This window comes from Anomaloglossus baeobatrachus, chromosome 5 (genome assembly GCF_048569485.1).
Source record: "Anomaloglossus baeobatrachus isolate aAnoBae1 chromosome 5, aAnoBae1.hap1, whole genome shotgun sequence".
Classification (NCBI taxonomy): Eukaryota; Metazoa; Chordata; class Amphibia; order Anura; family Aromobatidae; genus Anomaloglossus; species Anomaloglossus baeobatrachus.
Window position 1 is genome coordinate 7,561,871 of NC_134357.1, and position 21,268 is coordinate 7,583,138.

Consider the following 21,268-nt stretch of genomic DNA (forward strand, 5'->3'; position numbering starts at 1 on the left):
CTGCAGGAACGTGCGTACCTGTGGAAGTCTAGCTAGGCGCTTCTGGAAAAACACAGAGAGCGCTGAGACTTGTCCCTTAAGGGAGCCGAGCGACAAACCCTTTTCCAGTCCAGATTGAAGGAAGGACAGAAAAGTGGGCAAGGCAAAAGGCCAGGGAGAAATACCCTGAGCAGAGCACCACGACAGGAATATTTTCCACGTCCTGTGGTAGATCTTGGCGGACGTGGGCTTCCTAGCCTGTCTCATAGTGGCAATGACGTCTTGGGATAACCCTGAAGACGCTAGGATCCAGGACTCAATGGCCACACAGTCAGGTTGAGGGCCGCAGAATTCAGATGGAAAAACGGCCCTTGAGATAGCAAGTCTGGTCGGTCTGGTAGTGCCCACGGTTGGCCGACCGTGAGATGCCACAGATCCGGGTACCACGACCGCCTCGGCCAGTCTGGAGCGACGAGGATGGCGCGGCGGCAGTCGGCCCTGATCTTGCGTAACACTCTGGGCAACAGAGCCAGCGGAGGAAACACATAAGGGAGCTGAAACTGCGACCAATCCTGAACTAAGGCGTCTGCCGCCAGAGCTCTGGGATCTTGAGACCGTGCCATGAACGTCGCTACCTTGTTGTTGTGCCGGGACGCCATGAGGTCGACGTCCGGCACCCCCCAGCGGCAACAGATCTCCTGAAACACGTCCGGGTGAAGGGACCATTCCCCTGCGTCCATGCCCTGGCGACTGAGATAATCCGCTTCCCAGTTTTCCACGCCTGGGATGTGAACTGCAGAGATGGTGGAGGCCGTGGCTTCCACCCACAGCAGAATCCGCCGGACTTCCTGGAAGGCTTGCCGACTGCGTGTGCCGCCTTGGTGGTTGATGTAAGCCACCGCTGTGGAGTTGTCCGACTGAATTCTGATCTGCTTGCCCTCCAGCCACTGCTGGAACGCTTTCAGGGCAAGATACACTGCCCGTATTTCCAGAACATGGATCTGAAGGGTGGACTCCTGCTGAGTCCACGTACCCTGAGCCCTGTGGTGGAGAAAAACCGCTCCCCACCCTGACAGACTCGCGTCCGTCGTGACCATGTCAGAACCCTCAGCTTGGGATCCATGAGATACCCCGGGAGGACATTGTTGGTCCAGCTGAGGTGGGCCAGGGAACAAAGATTCAACAGAGTCCCTGTGCTGAGATACCGGCCTGGACTGCAAGGCTTCTAGTATCTTAGCCATAGTCTCAGAGAGTTTTGCAAACTCCGTCCCCGTCACCTGAACAGTGTTAGCAGGTGGCTCCCCCTGGGCCCCTCTTAGCAGAGGCTCCGGCTGAGTAAGTGCCACAGGGGCCGAACAGTGCACACAATGAGGGTCAGTGGATCCTGCCGGTAGCGGGGTCGTACATGCGGCGCAGGCAGCATAATAAGCCTGTGTTTTGGCACCCCTCCTCCTTCGCACAAAGCAAAAAACTGAGGAGCCCGTGGGAGCACGGGGGGTGTATAGGCAGAAGGGGAGGGGCTTAACACTTTTAAGTGTAATACTTTGTGCGGCCTCCGGAGGCATAGCCTATACACCCAATTGTCTGGGTCTCCCAATGGAGCGACAAAGAAATAATGTGACAAAAGGGACATGTTACATCAAGGTGCGTCCACTAATTAGCATCACAGGTGTGTACAATCCTGTAATCAGTCAGTGGCCTGTATATAGGGCTACAGATACTCACTGTGCTGTTTGGTGACATGGTGTGCACCACACTCAACATGGACCAGAGGAAGCGAAGGAAAGAGTTGTCTCAGGAGATTAGATAGAAAATTATAGACAAGCATGTTAAAGGTAAAGGTTATAGGACCATCTCCAGCAGCTTGATGTTCCTGTGACTACAGTTGCACATATTATACAAAAATGTAAGATCCATGGGACTGTAGCCAACCTCCCTGGACGTAGCCGCAGGAGGAAAACTGATGACAAATCAAAGACGGATAATACGAATGGTTACAAAAGAGCCAGAAAACCTTCTAAAGAGATTAACAGTGAACTTCAAGCTCAAGGAACATCAGTGTCAAATCACAACATCCGTCGTTGTTTGAGCCAAAGTGGACTTCATGGAAGACGACCAAGGAGGACACCATTGTTGAAGGAAAAAAAAAATCGTAAAAAAGCCAGACTGGAAGTAGCCAAACTACATGAGGAAAAGCCACAAAGCTCCTGGGAAAATGTCCTATGGACAAATGAGACAAAAATGGAACTTTTTGGCAAGGCACATCAGCGCTATGTTCACAGACGGAAAAATGAAGCATATCAAGAAATGAACACTGTCCCTACTGTGAAACATGGTGGAGGCTCTGTTATGTTCTGGGGCTGCTTTCTGCATGTGGCACAGGGGGTCTTGAATCTGTGCAGGGTACAATAAAATCTCAAGACTATCAAGAGATTCTAGAGAGCAATGGCGTCCCAGTGTCAGAAAGCATGGGCTCAGTCACAGGTCATGGGTCTATGACCCAAAACACAGCGAAAAACACCCAAGAATGGCTAAGAGGAAAACATTGGACTATTCTGAAGTGGCTTCTAGGAGCCCGGACCTAAATCCTATTGAGCATCTTTGGAAAGAGCTGAAATGTTTGGAAAAGGCGACAAAGACCAGAGACAAGGAGCAGTTTACTCTTGAGGAGTCGCCAAAATACGGGAGGGAAAGAGAAAGATTAATAAATTGATTTCTGTCCAGGACTGTGTCATGAGTGGAAGCAGAAAAGCAGCAATGGCCGACCTTCATCTGATCATTTTCACAGATTTTTTATTACTTTTGTCAGATTCAAGTTATTTCTGTGAACATTGTGGGGTTTTCCTTCATTAAACGAGGGAAGAGGGGTGCCAACTATTTTGACCACATTTGTATATCGGGTCTTATCCTTCAGTCACCTCCAGAGCTGCAGTCACTATTCTGCTGTTACATCGTGTCTTATCCTCCAGAGCTGCAGTCACTACCGTATTCTGCTATTAGATCTTATCTTATCCTCTGGTCACCTCCAGAGCTGCAGTCACTATTCTACTGTTACATAGTGTCTTATCCTCCAGTCACCTCCAGAGCTGCAGTCACTATTCTACTGTTACATAGTGTCTTATCCTCCAGTCACCTCCAGAGCTGCAGTCACTATTCTACTGTTACATAGTGTCTTATCCTCCAGTCACCTCCAGAGCTGCAGTCACTACCATATTCTGCTATTAGATCTTATCTTATCCTCCAGTCCCCTCCAGAGCTGCAGTCACTACCGTATTCTGCTATTAGATCTTATCTTATCCTCCAGTCACCTCCAGAGCTGCACTCACTATTCTACTGTTACATCGTGTCTTATCCTCCAGTCACCTCCAGAGCTGCAGTCACTATTCTACTGTTACATCGTGTCTTATCCTCCAGTCATCTCCAGAGCTGCAGTCACTACCGAATTCTGCTATTAGAGCTTATCTTATCCTCTGGTCACCTCCAGAGCTGCAGTCAATATTCTGGTGTTACATAGTGTCTTATCCTTCAGTCACCTCCAGACCTGCACTCACTATTCTGCTGTTACATCATGTCTTATCCTCCAGTCACCTCCAGAGCTGCAGTCACTACCGTATTCTGCCATTAGATCTTATCTTATCCTCTGGTCACCTCCAGAGCAGCAGTCACTATTCTGCTGTTACATTGTGTCTTATCCTCCAGAGCTGCAGTCACTGTTCTGATGGTTTCTCATTACATGAGAGCTGTGGCTGAATCAGTGTTTCCAAGGTAAGCAGTGGAAGTTTGAATGCAGCTCTGGTTGTGAATGGAGAAAGTAATGTCATTGAGACTAAATACAAAAAAAAAGTGAGAAACGATAAAAGTGGAAATATACTTTATTCACATAAATATAAAACTGGAGGGAAAGGCAGAAAATGGTGAATACGGCCCAGTATATATATAATCCGCACCACTTCTGTACACCGCAGCGTCTGAGCACATCCGGCCGTCGTCTGATCGGATCCTCACTGTTTTGTGATTGGATTATTCTTTATAGAAGAAACGTCACATCCAGAATAATAAATATCATGACACGAGAAGCGTCCACACCGGAGCTGCCAGGACGACAGAATACGAAGGAGGGGGGGGGTGATACGTCGGAAATTGTCCGCAGCTTCTGATTACTGATGACAGGTACAAGTATCAGATCAACAGAATCGTGACTGCAGCTCTGGAGGTGACTGGAGTATATCAGGTCATATCTTCCAGAGCTGCTACTACATTGTATATTGTCCTCCAGTCACCTCCAGAGCTGCACTCACTATTCTGCTGTTACATTGGGTCTTATCCTCCAGTCTCCTCCAGAGCTGCAGTCACTATTCTGCTGTTACATCGCATTATAGTCAATATCTTAGCCTCCATTTACACCCAGAGCTGCCATCACAATCTCCTCAAACCTTGTACTTTACTCACCTTCTAATTCTGCTGTAATATTATACCCTGCAGAGAACATCCATGTCTGGCTCACATCACACACATAGCTGAAGTCCTGGTCAATCATGTCTCATACTCTACTCACATCCAGAGCTGTATTCACTATTTTGCTGTTGGATTAAGACTTTTTTTTAATCACCTCCAGAGCTGCAATCACATTTCAGCTGATTTCCTGTCAGCTCTGGTTCACACTTCACTGCTGCCCCTGCTGGTTCATTGCTTGCACTGTACTGCATATTGGACGATGTGTTGATGCTGTGGGGTCAGAGTATTTGTCATTTCTCAGCAGAATTCTGAATACAGCTCTGAATGTTAGATTCATAACATTTTTGTATCATGCAGCCATATTGGTTGTCACCTGTGAAGTCGCATTTTCTCAACCATTAAAAAAGATAGAAGCAAATTCAAGGTTGATGACCAATACGCCTGAACATCTGGCTCCCGCCGCCTCCCCTGTTCGGCTCCCGCCGCCCCCCCTGTCCGGCTCCCGCCGCCCCCCCCCGTCCGGCTCCCGCCGCCCCCCCCCCGTCCGGCTCCCGCCGCCCCCCCCCCGTCCGGCTCCCGCCGCCCCCCCCCCGTCCGCCTCCCGCCGTCCCCCCCCGTCCGCCTCCCGCCGTCCCCCCCCCTGTCCGCCTCCCACCGTGCCCCCCCCGTCCGCCTCCCACCGTGCCCCCCCCCGTCCGACTCCCACCGCCCGCCCCCATCCGCCTCCCACCGCCCCCCCCCCCATTTGGCTCCCACAGTCCCCCCTGTGCGGCTCCCGCTGGGTTTCCTCATCAGAGTTTTTCCGTCCTGTGAGTCTCCGCACTGTGCTGCAGTTCTGTGCCGGATTATCAGACTTTCTGGATTATCGGATTCCAGATGGGAAGAGTTCAGTGGTTACAATGTGTCATCAGGCTGTGCTCTGCCGCCCTCTGGTGCTCGCTCAGCAGCATTACAGCAGTCAGTGGTCCTCCGAGCGCTCAGTGTCTGTCAGCTGCTGTAAAGCCGCCTCTGTTGTCGGTGATTGTCGGCTCCGCTCTGTACACTGTGATTATGGCGCTCGCAGCGAGGATTTCCCGCCGGATAGCGCCTGAGTCCGGCGCTGTGACGCAGACGAGTGCCGCTGTCGCCGGGTTTTGCTTTGTAATCCCAGCGGCCAATGGACGTCTCCTCGGAGGATTCCTGCACGAGAGGAAACATCCTTACAAGACAGAACCCAGCGCGAGCGCCTGAGGAGACGCAATATCACTCCCTATACCGAGGGGGTGAACACTGAGCAAACTGATAACAGCCCCCAGCATAGGGTTAGAGGTGGCGGTACTCACGGGTGTCGCAGTGCGGCCCCTCCCAGCCGTCGCACTCACAGCGGTAGCTGCCGAATCGCAGGACGCAGACCCCGCCGTTCATACAGGGGTTCGGCAAACACAGGCTCACCTGATTCTTCGCCTCTGAAAATACAAAATGTAACCGGGAGAAAAGGGTTAAATCATAAAGACCCCCAGAGGTGGACTCCAAATGTGAAGAGACTCCCCGAAATATGTGGAGACCTCCCAAATGTGAGGAGACCCCCGAAATGTGAGGAGACCCCACAATATGAGAACCCCAAAATAGGTGAACCCCACAAATATGAGAAGACCCCTCAAATGTGAGGAGACCCCCCAAATGTGAGAACCACCTACTATGAGCAGACCCCCAAAATGTGAGACCCCCAAATGTTAGGAGGCCCCCCCTAATTGTGAGGAGATCCCCCAAATGTGAGAAGACTCCCCCAATATGAGAACCCCGAAATGTAAGAACCCCACAAATAGACCCCCCAAATATGAGGAGACCCCTGAAATATGAGAAAACTCCAGAAAAATATGGATGGTATAACACGAGCTTCTCCAGGAAGGTATCACACAATATACAATTAGATACACAGCTCAGCAGACAGTATCACACAGGATAGGATTAGATACATGGCTCAGCAGACAGTATCACACAGGAGAGGATTAGATACACGGCTCAGCAGACAGTATCACACAGGAGAGGATTAGATACACAGCTCAGCAGACAGTATCACACAGGAGAGCATTAGATACACAGCTCAGCAGACAGTATCACACAGGAGAGGATTAGATACATGGCTCAGCAGACAGTATCACACAGGAGAGGATTAGATACATGGCTCAGCAGACAGTATCACACAGGAGAGGATTAGATACACAGCTCAGCAGACAGTATCACACAGGAGAGGATTAGATACACAGCTCAGCAGACAGTATCACACAGGAGAGGATTAGATACACAGCTCAGCAGACAGTATCACACAGGAGAGGATTAGATACACGGCTCAGCAGACAGTATCACACAGGAGAGGATTAGATACATGGCTCAGCAGACAGTATCACACAGGAGAGGATTAGATACATGGCTCAGCAGACAGTATCACACAGGGGAGGATTAGATACATGGCTCAGCAGACAGTATCACACAGGAGAGGATTAGATACATGGCTCAGCAGACAGTATCACACAGGAGAGGATTAGATACACAGCTCAGCAGACAGTATCACACAGGAGAGGATTAGATACACAGCTCAGCAGACAGTATCACACAGGAGAGGATTAGATACATGGCTCAGCAGACAGTATCACACAGGAGAGGATTAGATACACAGCTCAGCAGACAGTATCACACAGGAGAGGATTAGATACATGGCTCAGCAGACAGTATCACACAGGAGAGGATTAGATACATGGCTCAGCAGACAGTATCACACAGGAGAGGATTAGATACATGGCTCAGCAGACAGTATCACACAGGGGAGGATTAGATACATGGCTCAGCAGACAGTATCACACAGGAGAGGATTAGATACATGGCCCAGCAGACAGTATCACACAGGAGAGGATTAGATACATGGCTCAGCAGACAGTATCACACAGACTAGCATCAGATACACAGCTCAGCAGACAGTATCACACAGGAGAGGATTAGATACATGGCTCAGCAGACAGTATCACACAGACTAGCATCAGATACACAGCTCAGCAGACAGTATCACACAGGAGAGGATTAGATACACAGCTCAGCAGACAGTATCACACAGGATAGGATTAGATACACGGCTCAGCAGACAGTATCACACAGGAGAGGATTAGATGCACAGCTCAGCAGACAGTATCACACAGGAGAGGATTAGATACACGGCTCAGCAGACAGTATCACACAGGATAGGATTAGATACACAGCTCAGCAGACAGTATCAGAGGATAGGATTATATACACAGCTCAGCAGACAGTATCACACAGGAGAGGATTAGATACACGGCTCAGCAGACAGTATCACACAGGACTAGATACACAGCTCAGCAGACAGTATCACACAGGATAGGATTAGATACACAGCTCAGCAGACAGTATCACAGGAGAGGAATAGATACACGGCTCAGCAGACAGTATCACACAGGAGAGGATTAGATACACCGCTCAGCAGACAGTATCACACAGGATAGGAATAGATACACAGCTCAGCAGACAGTATCACACAGGATAGGATTAGATACACAGCTCAGTAGGACAAGGTCTCAAGAGAATGGGGGGTTTCTTAGCGGAGTAATCTCCTCCACTCTACATTACATGGATCTCTATCATACCTCGGCCCCCTATCTTTGGGCCCCCCGGGTGCCGCTCCCCGGACTCCCCAGTATCAGTGCCGCTCTCACCCTCGCACACCCTCTGCACGATGTCGTCCTGGTACTGGCTGAGGACGTCGTAGGACGGGATGTGGGTGAGGAACCGCTCGGACCCCGCGATGCGCACCAGTAAGTTTCTGTGGATTCTACCAATTCCGACGGTGAAGACAGAGATCCCGATATCCCGCAGTTTCTGGGCCGGGATGGCGGCTTCCTCCGAGCCTCGGCCATCAGTGACCAGCACCACCGCCTTCTTCACCCCTGGACGTGCCCCTTTCTGGACGGTCATCACCTCATTGTAGATGTGGAGGAGAGCGCCTCCGGTGGACGGTGGACCTCCCTGGTACTTCACCTGATTAATGGCATGGAGGAGGCTGGAGCTCGTCTCGTGGATGTCCAGTCCAAAGACGGTGACCGGCTGAGCGCCGTATGTGACCACAGCCACCTGTGTGACATCGCGGTTAACATCAAACTGCAGCGATGCCATCGTCAGAAAGGTCAAGATCTGGGAAAAGTTCTCTGGGCCTACACTGGAGGAGGCGTCCACCACGAAAACCAGGTCCAGGGGCTGCGCCTGACACCCTGCAGGAAAAAAAAAAAAAAAAAAAAAAATGATGACCACACACCGGAGGGCCAGCGATGACCACACGCCGGAGGGCCAGCGATGACCACACCCAGGAGGGCCAACAATGACCACACCCAGGAGGGCCAACAATGACCACACCCAGGAGGGCCAACAATGACCAACCACACCCAGGAGGGCCAACAATGACCAACCACACCCAGGAGGGCCAACAATGACCACACCCAGGAGGGCCAGCGATGACCACACGCAGGAGGGCCAGCGATGACCACACGCTGGAGGGCCAGCGATGACCACACGCCGGAGGGCCAGCGATGACCACACGCCGGAGGGCCAACAATGACCACACGCCGGAGGGCCAGCGATGACCACACGCCGGAGGGCCAACGATGACCACACGCCGGAGGGCCAACAATGACCACACGCCGGAGGGCCAACAATGACCACACGCCGGAGGGCCAACAATGACCACACGCCGGAGGGCCAACAATGACCACACGCCGGAGGGCCAACAATGACCACACGCCGGAGGGCCAACAATGACCACACCTAGGAGGGCCAACAATGACCACACCCAGGAGGGCCAACAATGACCACACCCAGGAGGGCCAACAATGACCACACCCAGGAGGGCCAACAATGACCACACCCAGGTGGGCCAACAATGACCACACCCAGGTGGGCCAACAATGACCACACCCTGGAGGGCCAACAATGACCACACCCAGGAGGGCCAACAATGACCACACCCAGGGGGGCCAACAATGACCACACCCAGGAGGGCCAACAATGACCACACCCAGGAGGGCCAACAATGACCACACCCAGGAGGGCCAACAATGACCACACCCAGGTGGGCCAACAATGACCACACCCAGGTGGGCCAACAATGACCACACCCAGGTGGGCCAACAATGACCACACCCAGGTGGGCCAACAATGACCACACCCAGGAGGGCCAACGATGACCACACCCAGGAGGGACAACGATGACCACACCCAGGAGGGCCAACGATGACCACACCCAGGAGGGCCAACGATAACCACACCCAGGAGGGCCAACGATGACCACACCCAGGAGGACACTGATGACCACAACTATATTCTGATCAATTGAAGTATCCATGCTCGCACCACCTAACGTAACATTGTGTCTGACCTTGGATGTCGACGCTGCAGATCCTCTTCTGGAGCTGGGGCAGCTGGGTGAAGAGCTGCTGGGGGTTGGAGTACGTGATCACATTTTGGGGCTCCACTACGATCTCTGTCATCTCTTCTTTGGTGGCGTCACCGGCCACCCCGATAATGAACACTTCGTGGTCGCGGGCATACTGGGCTGGTTGCGTCACGGAGTCCAGGGATGTGGATCCAGTCAGTAAGACGAGGACCCGCGGGAGGTCATCACGAATGTCGGAGAAGGTCGGGGCGCTCTTGTAGCCGTGCTGGGTGACGTATTTCAGGGCTTTACCCGTGTAGATGCTGCCGCCCAGGAACCGCATGCCGTCCACGTATCTGAGCAGCTGCCCCGTGTTCTCGTACTCGCCGATCTTCACCTCCATCTGCACCCGGTCACTGTACTGCGCGACCCCCACATTGACCGGGGCGTCATCGGACAGAGCGGCCTGGAGGAAGCGCTTCACAAAGGACTTGTGCTGCATGAAGGTTTCCAGGGAGGAGGAGGACGAGCCGTCCAGAAGGAAGAGGAGGTCGACGTTACACTCCAGCCTCAAGTCAGGAGCTGCAGGAAGAAGAGAAAGCGAGAGCTGCAGTAAAGACCGACACCGCAAACTGGAGAAACCGGAAGAAGGGACTACATCGCCGGTGACGATAAATGGCTCTATTCAGTGACAGCAAGCAGAGATGAGCACAGTCTGCTAGAGGATGGAGGCAGAGAGAGCAGAATGCGAGGAGACTGACACCTACCGCACTCGGCGTCTCCGGTGAACCCGGCAGGGCACACGCAGTGATACTTGTCCGCGTCGTCGGGGATGCAGCTGCCGCCGTTCTTGCACGGCCCGGAGTCGCAGGGGTCTACAAAGACACACAAGTCACATCTCCAGTACATGGATGGTACATCACATCAACCCAGGATTCATACTCCGCGACGGACTGGAGAACCCCGGCCCACCAGGGACAAGCATTCCTGAGGCCCCCTATGTAGCTACATAGAAATAAATATAAGACCCCCAATCGTGTGGTGTAATACAAGGTCACACACTTCTTACAGCCCCTATCTGGGGTTATTTCTTTCACCGCTGGAGTGGGGGTCTCATCTACGGGCCCTGACCTCACGCTTAGGCTACGTGCGCACTGAGCGTTTTTCGCTGCGTTTTTGGGCTCCAAACTGAAGGACTTTGCTTCCCCAGCAAAGTGGATGACTTTTCATTTTTGCTGTCCGCGCACAAACTTTTTATTAGCTGCGTTTTGGAGCTAAAAAAAATAAAAATAAAAAAATGGACGTCAATTCTTTCCTGCGTTTTCACCCATGCAATGCATTACATGCGTTTTTACCGCTGCGTTTTTTGCGGCCAAATGATTGATTGTTGTCAGTGAGAAAAACAAAATTATAATCTTGTGATACCTTTTAATGGCGACTAAAATAAAATAAGAGGATGTTACAGAGAAGCCTCCAGACCTCTCAGGTCTCCATCAGGCACGGTGTGCCGAAATATGTGAAGAAACACAAATATATCCACAAACAGCGGAGGGACGGATAATAAAAGACATTAAATAAACACTGAGCTTAGAAAGTGAATCCTTAATTAGCTTTGATTAGTGGTGTTAAAGGTTTATTGTCCCAATATCCATGTAGGATCAGAGGTCTGTGCCCTCAGTCTCTGGAGCAGACCCCTCAGATTCTGTATCCATGTAGGATCAGAGGTCTGGTGCCCTCAGTCTCTGGAGCAGACCCCTCAGATTCTGTATCCATGTAGGATCAGAGGCCTGGTGCCCTCACGTCTCTGGAGCAGACTCCTCAGATTCTGTATCCATGTAAGATCAGAGGCCTGGTGCCCTCACGTCTCTGGAGCAGACCCCACAGATTCTGTATTCATGTAGGTTCAGAGGTCTGGTGTCCTCAGTCTCTGGAGCAGACTCCTCAGATTCTGTATCCATGTAAGATCAGAGGTCTGGTGCCCTCAGTCTCTGGAGCAGACTCCTCAGATTCTGTATTCATATAGGATCAGAGGTCTGGTGCCCTCGCAGTCTCTGGAGCAGACCCCTCAGATTCTGTATCCATGTAGGATCAGAGGTCTGGTGCCCTCAGTCTCTGGAGCAGACCCCTCAGATTCTGTATCCATGTAGGATCAGAGGTCTGGTGCCCTCGCAGTCTCTGGAGCAGACCCCTCAGATTCTGTATCCATGTAGGATCAGAGGTCTGGTGCCCTCAGTCTCTGGAGCAGACTCCTCAGATTCTGTATTCATGTAGGATCAGAGGCCTATGCCCTCGCAGTCTCTGGAGCAGACCTCTCAGATTCTGTATCCATGTAGGATCAGAGGTCTGGTGCCCTCAGTCTCTGGAGCAGACTCCTCAGATTCTGTATTCATGTAGGATCAGAGGCCTATGCCCTCGCAGTCTCTGGAGCAGACCCCACAGATTCTGTATCCATGTAAGATCAGAGGTCTGGTGCCCTCAGTCTCTGGAGCAGACTTCTCAGATTCTGTATCCATGTAGGATCAGAGGTCTGGTGCCCTCAGTCTCTGGAGCAGACTCCTCAGATTCTGTATCCATGTAGGATCAGAGGCCTATGCCCTCGCAGTCTCTGGAGCAGACCCCACAGATTCTGTATCCATGTAAGATCAGAGGTCTGGTGCCCTCACGTCTCTGGAGCAGACCCCACAGATTCTGTATCCATGTAGGATCAGAGGCCTATGCCCTCGCAGTCTCTGGAGCAGACCCCTCAGATTCTGTATCCATGTAGGTTCAGAGGTCTGGTGCCCTCTCGTCTCTGGAGCAGACCCCACAGATTCTGTATTCATGTAGGATCAGAGGCCTATGCCCTCAGTCTCTGGAGCAGACTCCTCACATTCTGTATCCATGTAGGATCAGAGGCCTGGTGCCCTCAGTCTCTGGAGCAGACTCCTCAGATTCTGTATTCATGTAGGATCAGAGGCCTATGCCCTCGCAGTCTCTGGAGCAGACCCCTGAGATTCTGTATCCATGTAGGATCAGATGTCTGGTGCCCTCAGTCTCTGGAGCAGACTCCTCAGATTCTGTATCCATGTAGGATCAGAGGCCTATGCCCTCGCAGTCTCTGGAGCAGACCCCTCAGATTCTGTATCCATGTAAGATCAGAGGTCTGGTGCCCTCACGTCTCTGGAGCAGACCCCACAGATTCTGTATCCATGTAGGTTCAGAGGTCTGGTGCCCTCTCGTCTCTGGAGCAGACTCCTCAGATTCTGTATTCATGTAGGATCAGAGGCCTAAGCCCTCAGTCTCTGGAGCAGACCCCTCAGATTCTGTATCCATGTAGGATCAGATGTCTGGTGCCCTTAGTCTCTGGAGCAGACCCCTCACATTCTGTATCCATGTAGGATCAGAGGTCTGGTGCCCTCAGTCTCTGGAGCAGACCCCACAGATTCTGTATCCATGTAGGATCAGAGGTCTGGTGCCCTCAATCTCTGGAGCAGACTCCTCAGATTCTGTATTCATGTAGGATCAGAGGCCTATGCCCTCGCAGTCTCTGGAACAGACCCCTGAGATTCTGTATCCATGTAGGATCAGATGTCTGGTGCCCTCAGTCTCTGGAGCAGACCCCTCAGATTCTGTATCCATGTAGGATCAGAGGCCTGGTGCCCTCAGTCTCTGGAGCAGACTCCTCAGATTCTGTATCCATGTAGGATCAGAGGCCTATGCCCTCGCAGTCTCTGGAGCAGACCCCTGAGATTCTGTATCCATGTAGGATCAGATGTCTGGTGCCCTCTATCTCTGGAGCAGACACCTCAGATTCTGTATCCATGTAGGATCAGATGTCTGGTGCCCTCAGTCTCTGGAGCAGACCCCACAGATTCTGTATCCATGTAAGATCAGAGGCCTATGCCCTCGCAGTCTCTGGAGCAGACTCCTCAGATTCTGTATCCATGTAGGTTCAGAGGCCTATGCCCTCGCAGTCTCTGGAGCAGACCCCTCAGATTCTGTATCCATGTAAGATCAGAGGCCTATGCCCTCGCAGTCTCTGGAGAAGACTCCTCAGATTCTGTATCCATGTAGGATCAGAGGCCTATGCCCTCGCAGTCTCTGGAGCAGACCCCTCAGATTCTGTATCCATGTAGGATCAGAGGTCTGGTGCCCTCAGTCTCTGGAGCAGACTCCTCAGATTCTGTATTCATGTAGGATCAGAGGCCTATGCCCTCGCAGTCTCTGGAGCAGACCCCTCAGATTCTGTATCCATGTAAGATCAGAGGCCTGGTGCCCTCAGTCTCTGGAGCAGACTCCTCAGATTCTGTATCCATGTAGGTTCAGAGGTCTGGTGCTCTCAGTCTCTGGAGCAGACTCCTCAGATTCTGTATTCATGTAGGATCAGAGGCCTATGCCCTCGCAGTCTCTGGAGCAGACCCCTGAGATTCTGTATCCATGTAGGATCAGATGTCTGGTGCCCTCACGTCTCTGGAGCAGACCCCACAGATTCTGTATCCATGTAGGGTCAGAGGCCTATGCCCTCGCAGTCTCTGGAGCAGACCCCTCAGATTCTGTATCCATGTAGGTTCAGAGGTCTGGTGCCCTCACATCTCTGGAGCAGACCCCACAGATTCTGTATCCATGTAGGATCAGAGGCTGGTGCCCTCAGTCTCTGGAGCAGACCCCTCAGATTCTGTATCCATGTAGGTTCAGAGGTCTGGTGCCCTCACGTCTCTGGAGCAGACCCCACAGATTCTGTATCCATGTAGGATCAGAGGTCTGGTGCCCTCAGTCTCTGGAGCAGACCCCTCACATTCTGTATCCATGTAGGATCAGAGGTCTGGTGCCCTCAGTCTCTGGAGCAGACTCCTCAGATTCTGTATCCATGTAGGATCAGAGGCCTGGTGCCCTCAGTCTCTGGAGCAGACCCCTCAGATTCTGTATCCATGTAGGATCAGAGGCCTATGCCCTCAGTCTCTGGAGCAGACCCCTCAGATTCTGTATCCATGTAGGATCAGATGTCTGGTGCCCTCAGTCTCTGGAGCAGACTCCTCAGATTCTGTATCCACGTAGGATCAGAGGCCTATGCCCTCAGTCTCTGGAGCAGACCCCTCAGATTCTGTATCCATGTAGGATCAGAGGTCTGTGCCCTCAGTCTCTGGAGCAGACCCCTCAGATTCTGTATCCATGTAGGATCAGAGGCCTGTGCCCTCGCAGTCTCTGGAGCAGACCCCTCAGATTTTGTAATGAGTCATAAATCCTCCTGACAGGTTAAGTCCTGTGTCCACAGAGTTAAACATTCTGATGAATTTGTATTCCCAGACCGTGCGATGGCTTTGTGATCTGAAGTTGCCTTTTAATATGATGACTTTCTTGTGGTTTATGTTGTGTTCTGGAGCACAGAAATGTTTGGCCACAGGTAAATGGGTTTTTTTGTCTGTAATTGTGTGGCGGTGAGATCTCATCCTTGCTCTCAGTCTCTGTCCTGTTTCTCCAACATAGAGGCCCCCAATAGGACATATAGTGCACAGGATTAAGTACACCATGTTGGAGGAAAAACATGTGAATGTCCCAGGAATCTTATAGCCCTTCTGTGTGTTAGGGATCTTTATCCGGTCTTTGGTCTCTACATGAGCGCAGGTTTTGCAGCTCTTTACATTGCAAGGATAAGTTCCTCTTGGTGTGTCTGAGGGCATTGAGCTTCGGATCATGATGCTCCTTAAATTAGGAGGTTGCCTATAGCACAGCAATGGAGGATCTTTTGAATATGGTGTATAACCGGTCATCCTTGTGTAGAATATGGTGAAGTTTCTTGGCCGTTCTTCTCAACACCTCGAGCTGTGGGTTGTAGGTCACCACCAGAGGTACTCGACTGGTTTCCTTTTGTTTGTATTGAAGCAGTTCACTTCTAGGGGTCCTTGTGGCTCTAATGATCTGGTCATCTATGGAGGTGGGGTGGTAGCCTTGGTTTAGAAAGGTCTTTTTAAGATGGGTTAAGTGTTCATCCCTGTCTGCTGGCCTAGAATAGATACGATTATATCTGAGGGCCTGGCTGTATACAATGGACTTTTTAATGTGTTTGGGATGGAAACTGTCCCATCTGAGGTACGTGTTATGGTCAATAGGTTTCCTATACACTGATGTCTGGATTGAGCCATTTTGAACTTTTATGGTGGTCTCCAGGAAGGTGATTTCTGTTTTTGAGTGGTCCAATGTCAAGTTTATGGTTGGATGAAATGCATTGAATTTTTCATGGAATTTTAGACGCTCTTGTTCAGATTTGGTCCAGATTATTAAGATGTCATCGATGAAACGGAAATAGGCCAATGGCTTGAGGGAACCGGATGCTAAAAAGTCATTTTCCAGTTTAGCCATGAAAGGTTGGCATACTGCGGTGCCATTTTGCTTCCCATAGCAGTTCCTGTGCATTGTAAGTATAGCTCCTCACAAAAAGAGAAAAAAGAGAATTTTGTTTACTTACCGTAAATTCTTTTTCTTATAGTTCCGTATTGGGAGACCCAGACCATGGGTGTTTAGCTTCTGCCTCCGGAGGACACACAAAGTACTACACTTAAAAGTGTAGCTCCTCCCTCTGAGCTTATACACCCCCTGGAGAACCAGATCTAGCCAGTTTACTGCAAAAGCTGAAGGAGAATAGCCACCCACAAGTAAAAACAGAGCAAGAACCGGAACAACCGGAGACTCTGTCAACAACAACAGCCGGTGAAAAACACGCGGAACAAGAAATTGCCAACAGGCAACAGGGAGGGAGCTGGGTCTCCCAATACGGAACTATAAGAAAAAGAATTTACGGTAAGTAAACAAAATTCTCTTTTTCTTTATCGTTCCTATGGGAGACCCCGACCATGGGACGTCTCAAAGCAGTCCATGGGTGGGAATAAACAGAAAAACTAAGAAGTAGGCAGAACCTAACTTCACAAATGGGCGACAGCCGCCTGAAGGATGCGTCTGCCCAAGCTCGCATCTCCCGAAGCATGAGCATGCACTTGGTAGTGCTTTGAAAAGGTATGCAGGCTAGTCCAAGTGGCAGCCTGACAGACTTGTTGAGCCATAGCCTGGTGCCTGAAAGCTCAAGAGGCACCGACAGCTCTGGTCGAGTGTGCCTTGATCCCCGGCGGGGGAGGCACCTGAGAACACTGGTAGGCGTCCGAAATAGTCGACCTAATCCAACGGGCTAAGGTCAGCTTAGAAGCAGAGAGGCCCTTGCGCCGACCTGTGGTTAGCACAAAAAGAGAAGTGCACCGCCTAAGAGCAGCGGTGCGAGACAGATAGATCCGGAGAGCACGCACCAGATCCAGAGTATGCAACGCTTTCTCAAAGCGATGAACAGGAGCCGGACAAAAGGAAGGTAGGGTAATGTCCTGGTTAAGGTGGAAAGGAGAGACCACCTTAGGAAGAAAGTCCGGAGTCGGACGGAGAACCACCTTGTCTTGATGAAAAAACAAAAAAGGTGACTCCGAAGAGAGCGCAGCCAAATCAGAGACTCTCCTGAGGGAAGTTATGGCCACTAGAAAGACCACTTTCTGTGAAAGACGAAACAAAGAAACCTCCCTAAGAGGCTCAAAGGGGGGTTTCTGCAAAACCGTGAGAACCAAATTGAGGTCCCAGGGATCCAAGGGCCGCCGGTAAGGCGGAATGTTGTGAGATGCGCCCTGCATGAAGGTGCGGACCTGAGCCAGCCGGGCGAGACGCCGCTGGAACAGCACTGATAGAGCTGAGACTTGTCCCTTGAGAGAGTTGAGGGACAGTCCCAGCTGCAGACCGGACTGTAGAAAGGACAGAAGGGTCGGCAAGGAGAATGGCCAAGGAGGATGGCCGGAAGAGCGACACCAGGACAGAAAAATTTTCCAAGTCCTGTGATAGATCTTGGCGGAGGAAGACTTACGGGCCCGAGTCATAGTGGAGATGACTTCAGGAGGGATACCAGAAGCCGTCAAGATCCAGGACTCAAGAGCCACGCCGTCAATTTGAGAGCCGCAGAATTCAGGCGGAAAAACGGACCTTGTGAGAGAAGGTCTGGACAGTCCGGAAGATGCCACGGCACCTCTACAGACAGATGGAGCAGGTCTGGGTACCAAGCTCGCCTGGGCCAGTCCGGAGCAATGAGGATGACTCGACGGCCCTCCATTCTGATCTTGCGCAGGACTCTGGGCAAGAGAGCTAGAGGGGGAAACACGTAGGACAGACGAAACTGGGACCAGTCTTGAACCAGAGCGTCCGCGGCGAATGCCTGAGGATCGTGGGAGCGAGCCACGTAAACGGGAACTTTGTTGTTGTGACGGGATGCCATTAGGTCCACGTCCGGAGTGCCCCATTTGCGGCAGATTGACTGAAAAACTGCCGGGTGCAGGGACCACTCGCCACTGTCCACGGTTTGACGGCTGAGATAATCTGCCTCCCAGTTTTCCACGCCTGGGATGTGGACTGCGGATATGGTGGACTTGGAGTCCTCCGCCCATTGAAGGATGCGTTGTACCTCCAACACTGCCAGGCGGCTGCGTGTCCCGCCTTGGTGATTGATGTAGGCAACCGCTGTCGCGTTGTCTGACTGGACTCGGATGTGCCTGCCCGCCAGCAGATGGTGAAAAGCTAGGAGAGCCAGAAGCACGGTGTGAAGATGTAATTTACCCTCTCACTGTATATGCTGTGATACTATGTCATGATATGTATATTTCCCTGGTTGTATTAGTTGTAATTCATGTATTTTCTTGGGGGAGCTACTGGTCTCAATGTGTCTCTCTCATACAATTGTAGTCTTGGCATCTAATGTGATTATGTAAATAGCCTGTCCTCTTCTTTCCAGAGTTGTGTATCTAATCTGTAATTGCATTGGCCAGTGAAGGAATAGTCATTGTTCTTTACAGCAGGGGATCCCTTCATCTACTGTGGCTGGCAGACATAATGGAGCCCTGTGATGGACCAAACCATTGATGATAGGATGTGTGACCCCTACCCCCTGAACAAACATGGTGGGCTGGTCAAGCAGCACAGACAATGCATTTCCCTTTTTGTAACTTCAGAGTGAGCTGAAACTTGAAGAGAGCAGGAGCCCCAGCCTGGGTGGCTGTGGACACGGACGGAGCTAGGCCTGTGTGGCGGCCCGTGGGATTGTGTGGAACTCTCTGGGACTCTGAAAAGGACTATTACGTTGTGATCTGGCACTTTGGATTATCGGGAGGTGCCCCCGAATCTGTTTTATTTGGACTTGTCGTGTGCTGTTCCTGTATTCCTGTTAGTAAACCTGTTGGATCATCCTCGGCCTGTTGTCTCTCTTTGCTCTGATGTACACCCCGTCACAAACTGGTGGCAGCGGTGGGATCAGAGCAGAAGAAATGGAGGACAACAGCCAATCGACGTCTGAAACCAGAACCTCAGGATACAGGAACTGGACTGTGGCGAGTCTACAAACAAAGGCCCGTGAATTAGGTGTCGGCTACAAAGGACTCTCTAAGGAGCAACTAATTGAGGCATTGGAACACGCTTGCCTGCAAGATGGCACCGAGGAACAATTTCCACAGCAAGGGGAGCAAAGACGGGAGCCGGAGGTGAATACCCAAAAAAGTCAATGGGTTGTGTGGTACAAGGAGGAGATGGCACTGCTTGGAGATGAGGCCACCATAGAAGATAAGAGGGAGGCCATGCGTGGAGCTAAAGAGAAGGAGCGCAGGATGGAGGAGATGGCACTGCTGGATAAGGAGCTCGCTGTGGAAGCCGCGAGAGGTTCCAGACAGACTGTAACCCCAGCACCCATCATGAGGGAACTTCCCAGGGTGTCCCGCAAAGACTTTAAGCCGTTTAATGAGGCTGCAGGTGACATTGAGGGCTTCTTCCAGGACTTTGAGCATCAGTGTCGATTAATGGAAGTCCCGGAAAGGGAGCGTGTCCGGCATCTGGTTGGGCTCCTAGAGGGGGGAGCTGCTGAAGCCTATAGAGCTATGGACCCTCGGTGGAACTGTGAGTATGCGGATATTAAACAGACTATTCTAGCACATTATGCTGTGACCCCAGACACTTACAGGACTCAGTTCCGTGCTTTAGCCTGTGATGGGGAAGTGTCTTTTAAGATATATGCTCATAGACTCAAACAAATATGTAATCGCTGGCTGGAGGCAGAGGAGGCCTTATCTTGGGAGACCTTCCTGCAGGTCATTATAAAAGAACAATTCTTTGCCCAGTGCCCCGCTGAGATCCGGGAATGGGTGCGTGAGAGAAAACCAGCGACAGTGGAGGAAGCTGCTGCTCTAGCTGATGAGGTGCTCACCATCAAGCCTCAGTGGAGGGTTCTGTTGGAGGATGGAGAGACGCCTAACAGCTCCACAACACCGGATGCCCCCAGTTATTCTGCCCCCATTGTTCCCCGTTCCTCTAAGCCACCACATGTTGATACCCGTGTTAATGTGCCTCCAGTTGCTTCTACTGCACTTTCTGGAATACGCCGGGGAGAGGAAGTAACAGAGCGCAGGTGTTATGTTTGTAGGCATCCCGGGCATTTGCAGGCCTCATGCCCAGCCAGGCCATGGAGGAATCATCCTCAAACCCCTACAGCACCTTCAGGTGGGAGCCAGCCTCCAAGTTCCCCTACCCCTTACCCAAGAGGACGCCTTGGATGGAGGGAGACCCAGCTCAGATGCTATCAATGTGGACAGCCAGGGCATCGGCAAGTCTCCTGCCCAGCTGTTCAAATGAGGACTGATCCTGCACCCAATCGGATTGTTAATTATTTACAGCCCAGCGCCATGGAGGAAGATGTGGCACCGTTATGTGAGGACTGGCCTAGTGACTCAGCCCCCCATGTTGCACCACCAGGAGTTTACGGGGTGCGACCCGCAGTTATGACGACTTCTGCTCATCGAGGTAAGCACTTGCAGGAGGTTGTGCTGGATGGACAGAGACTTGTTGGATTTTGTGACTCGGGTGCTTTCCTCACACTGGCTGATCCCCGAGTGGTTCGGCCTGAGGCAATCCATAGAGGACCTGGGATTGTTATTGAACTGGCTGGTGGACAATGGAGGACTATTCCCACAGCCACTGTGGATCTGAACTTTGGTTTTGGGGTCAGGCGATGTGTGGTTGGGGTGATGGGTGGTCTGCCTGCAGCTGTTCTCCTGGGCAATGATGTGGGAGAGCTACGATGCCAATTCGTGGCTGCATGAAGCCACATGTAAGTAACGCTCTGCCTGTGTGTACTTAACCAGTGACCTGTAGAGGTCCCTAGTACGTACACAAGTTGGGAGGGGGAGGGATTGTGAAGATGTAATTTACCCTCTCACTGTATATGCTGTGATACTATGTCATGATATGTATATTTCCCTGGTTGTATTAGTTGTAATTCATGTATTTTCTTGGGGGAGCTACTGGTCTCAATGTGTCTCTCTCATACAATTGTAGTCTTGGCATCTAATGTGATTATGTAAATAGCCTGTCCTCTTCTTTCCAGAG

The 21,268-nt window shown here is 51.5% G+C and overlaps 1 protein-coding gene across 1 annotated transcript in view; it reads right to left on the minus strand.

Annotated features, from left to right (window-relative positions):
* Positions 1–5,200: 5,200 nt before the first annotated feature.
* Positions 5,201–21,268, minus strand: part of VWA2 (von Willebrand factor A domain containing 2) — a 46,063-nt gene continuing 29,995 nt past the window's right edge. Inside the window, exons 9-13 of the mRNA XM_075352178.1 lie at positions 10,615–10,722; positions 9,851–10,429; positions 8,139–8,690; positions 5,757–5,879; positions 5,201–5,613 (exon numbers count right to left, since the gene is read on the minus strand). Coding sequence (XP_075208293.1) covers positions 5,483–5,613; positions 5,757–5,879; positions 8,139–8,690; positions 9,851–10,429; positions 10,615–10,722 — 1,493 coding nt within the window. The 3' untranslated portion in view covers positions 5,201–5,482. The remainder of the gene's footprint in view (positions 5,614–5,756; positions 5,880–8,138; positions 8,691–9,850; positions 10,430–10,614; positions 10,723–21,268) is intronic.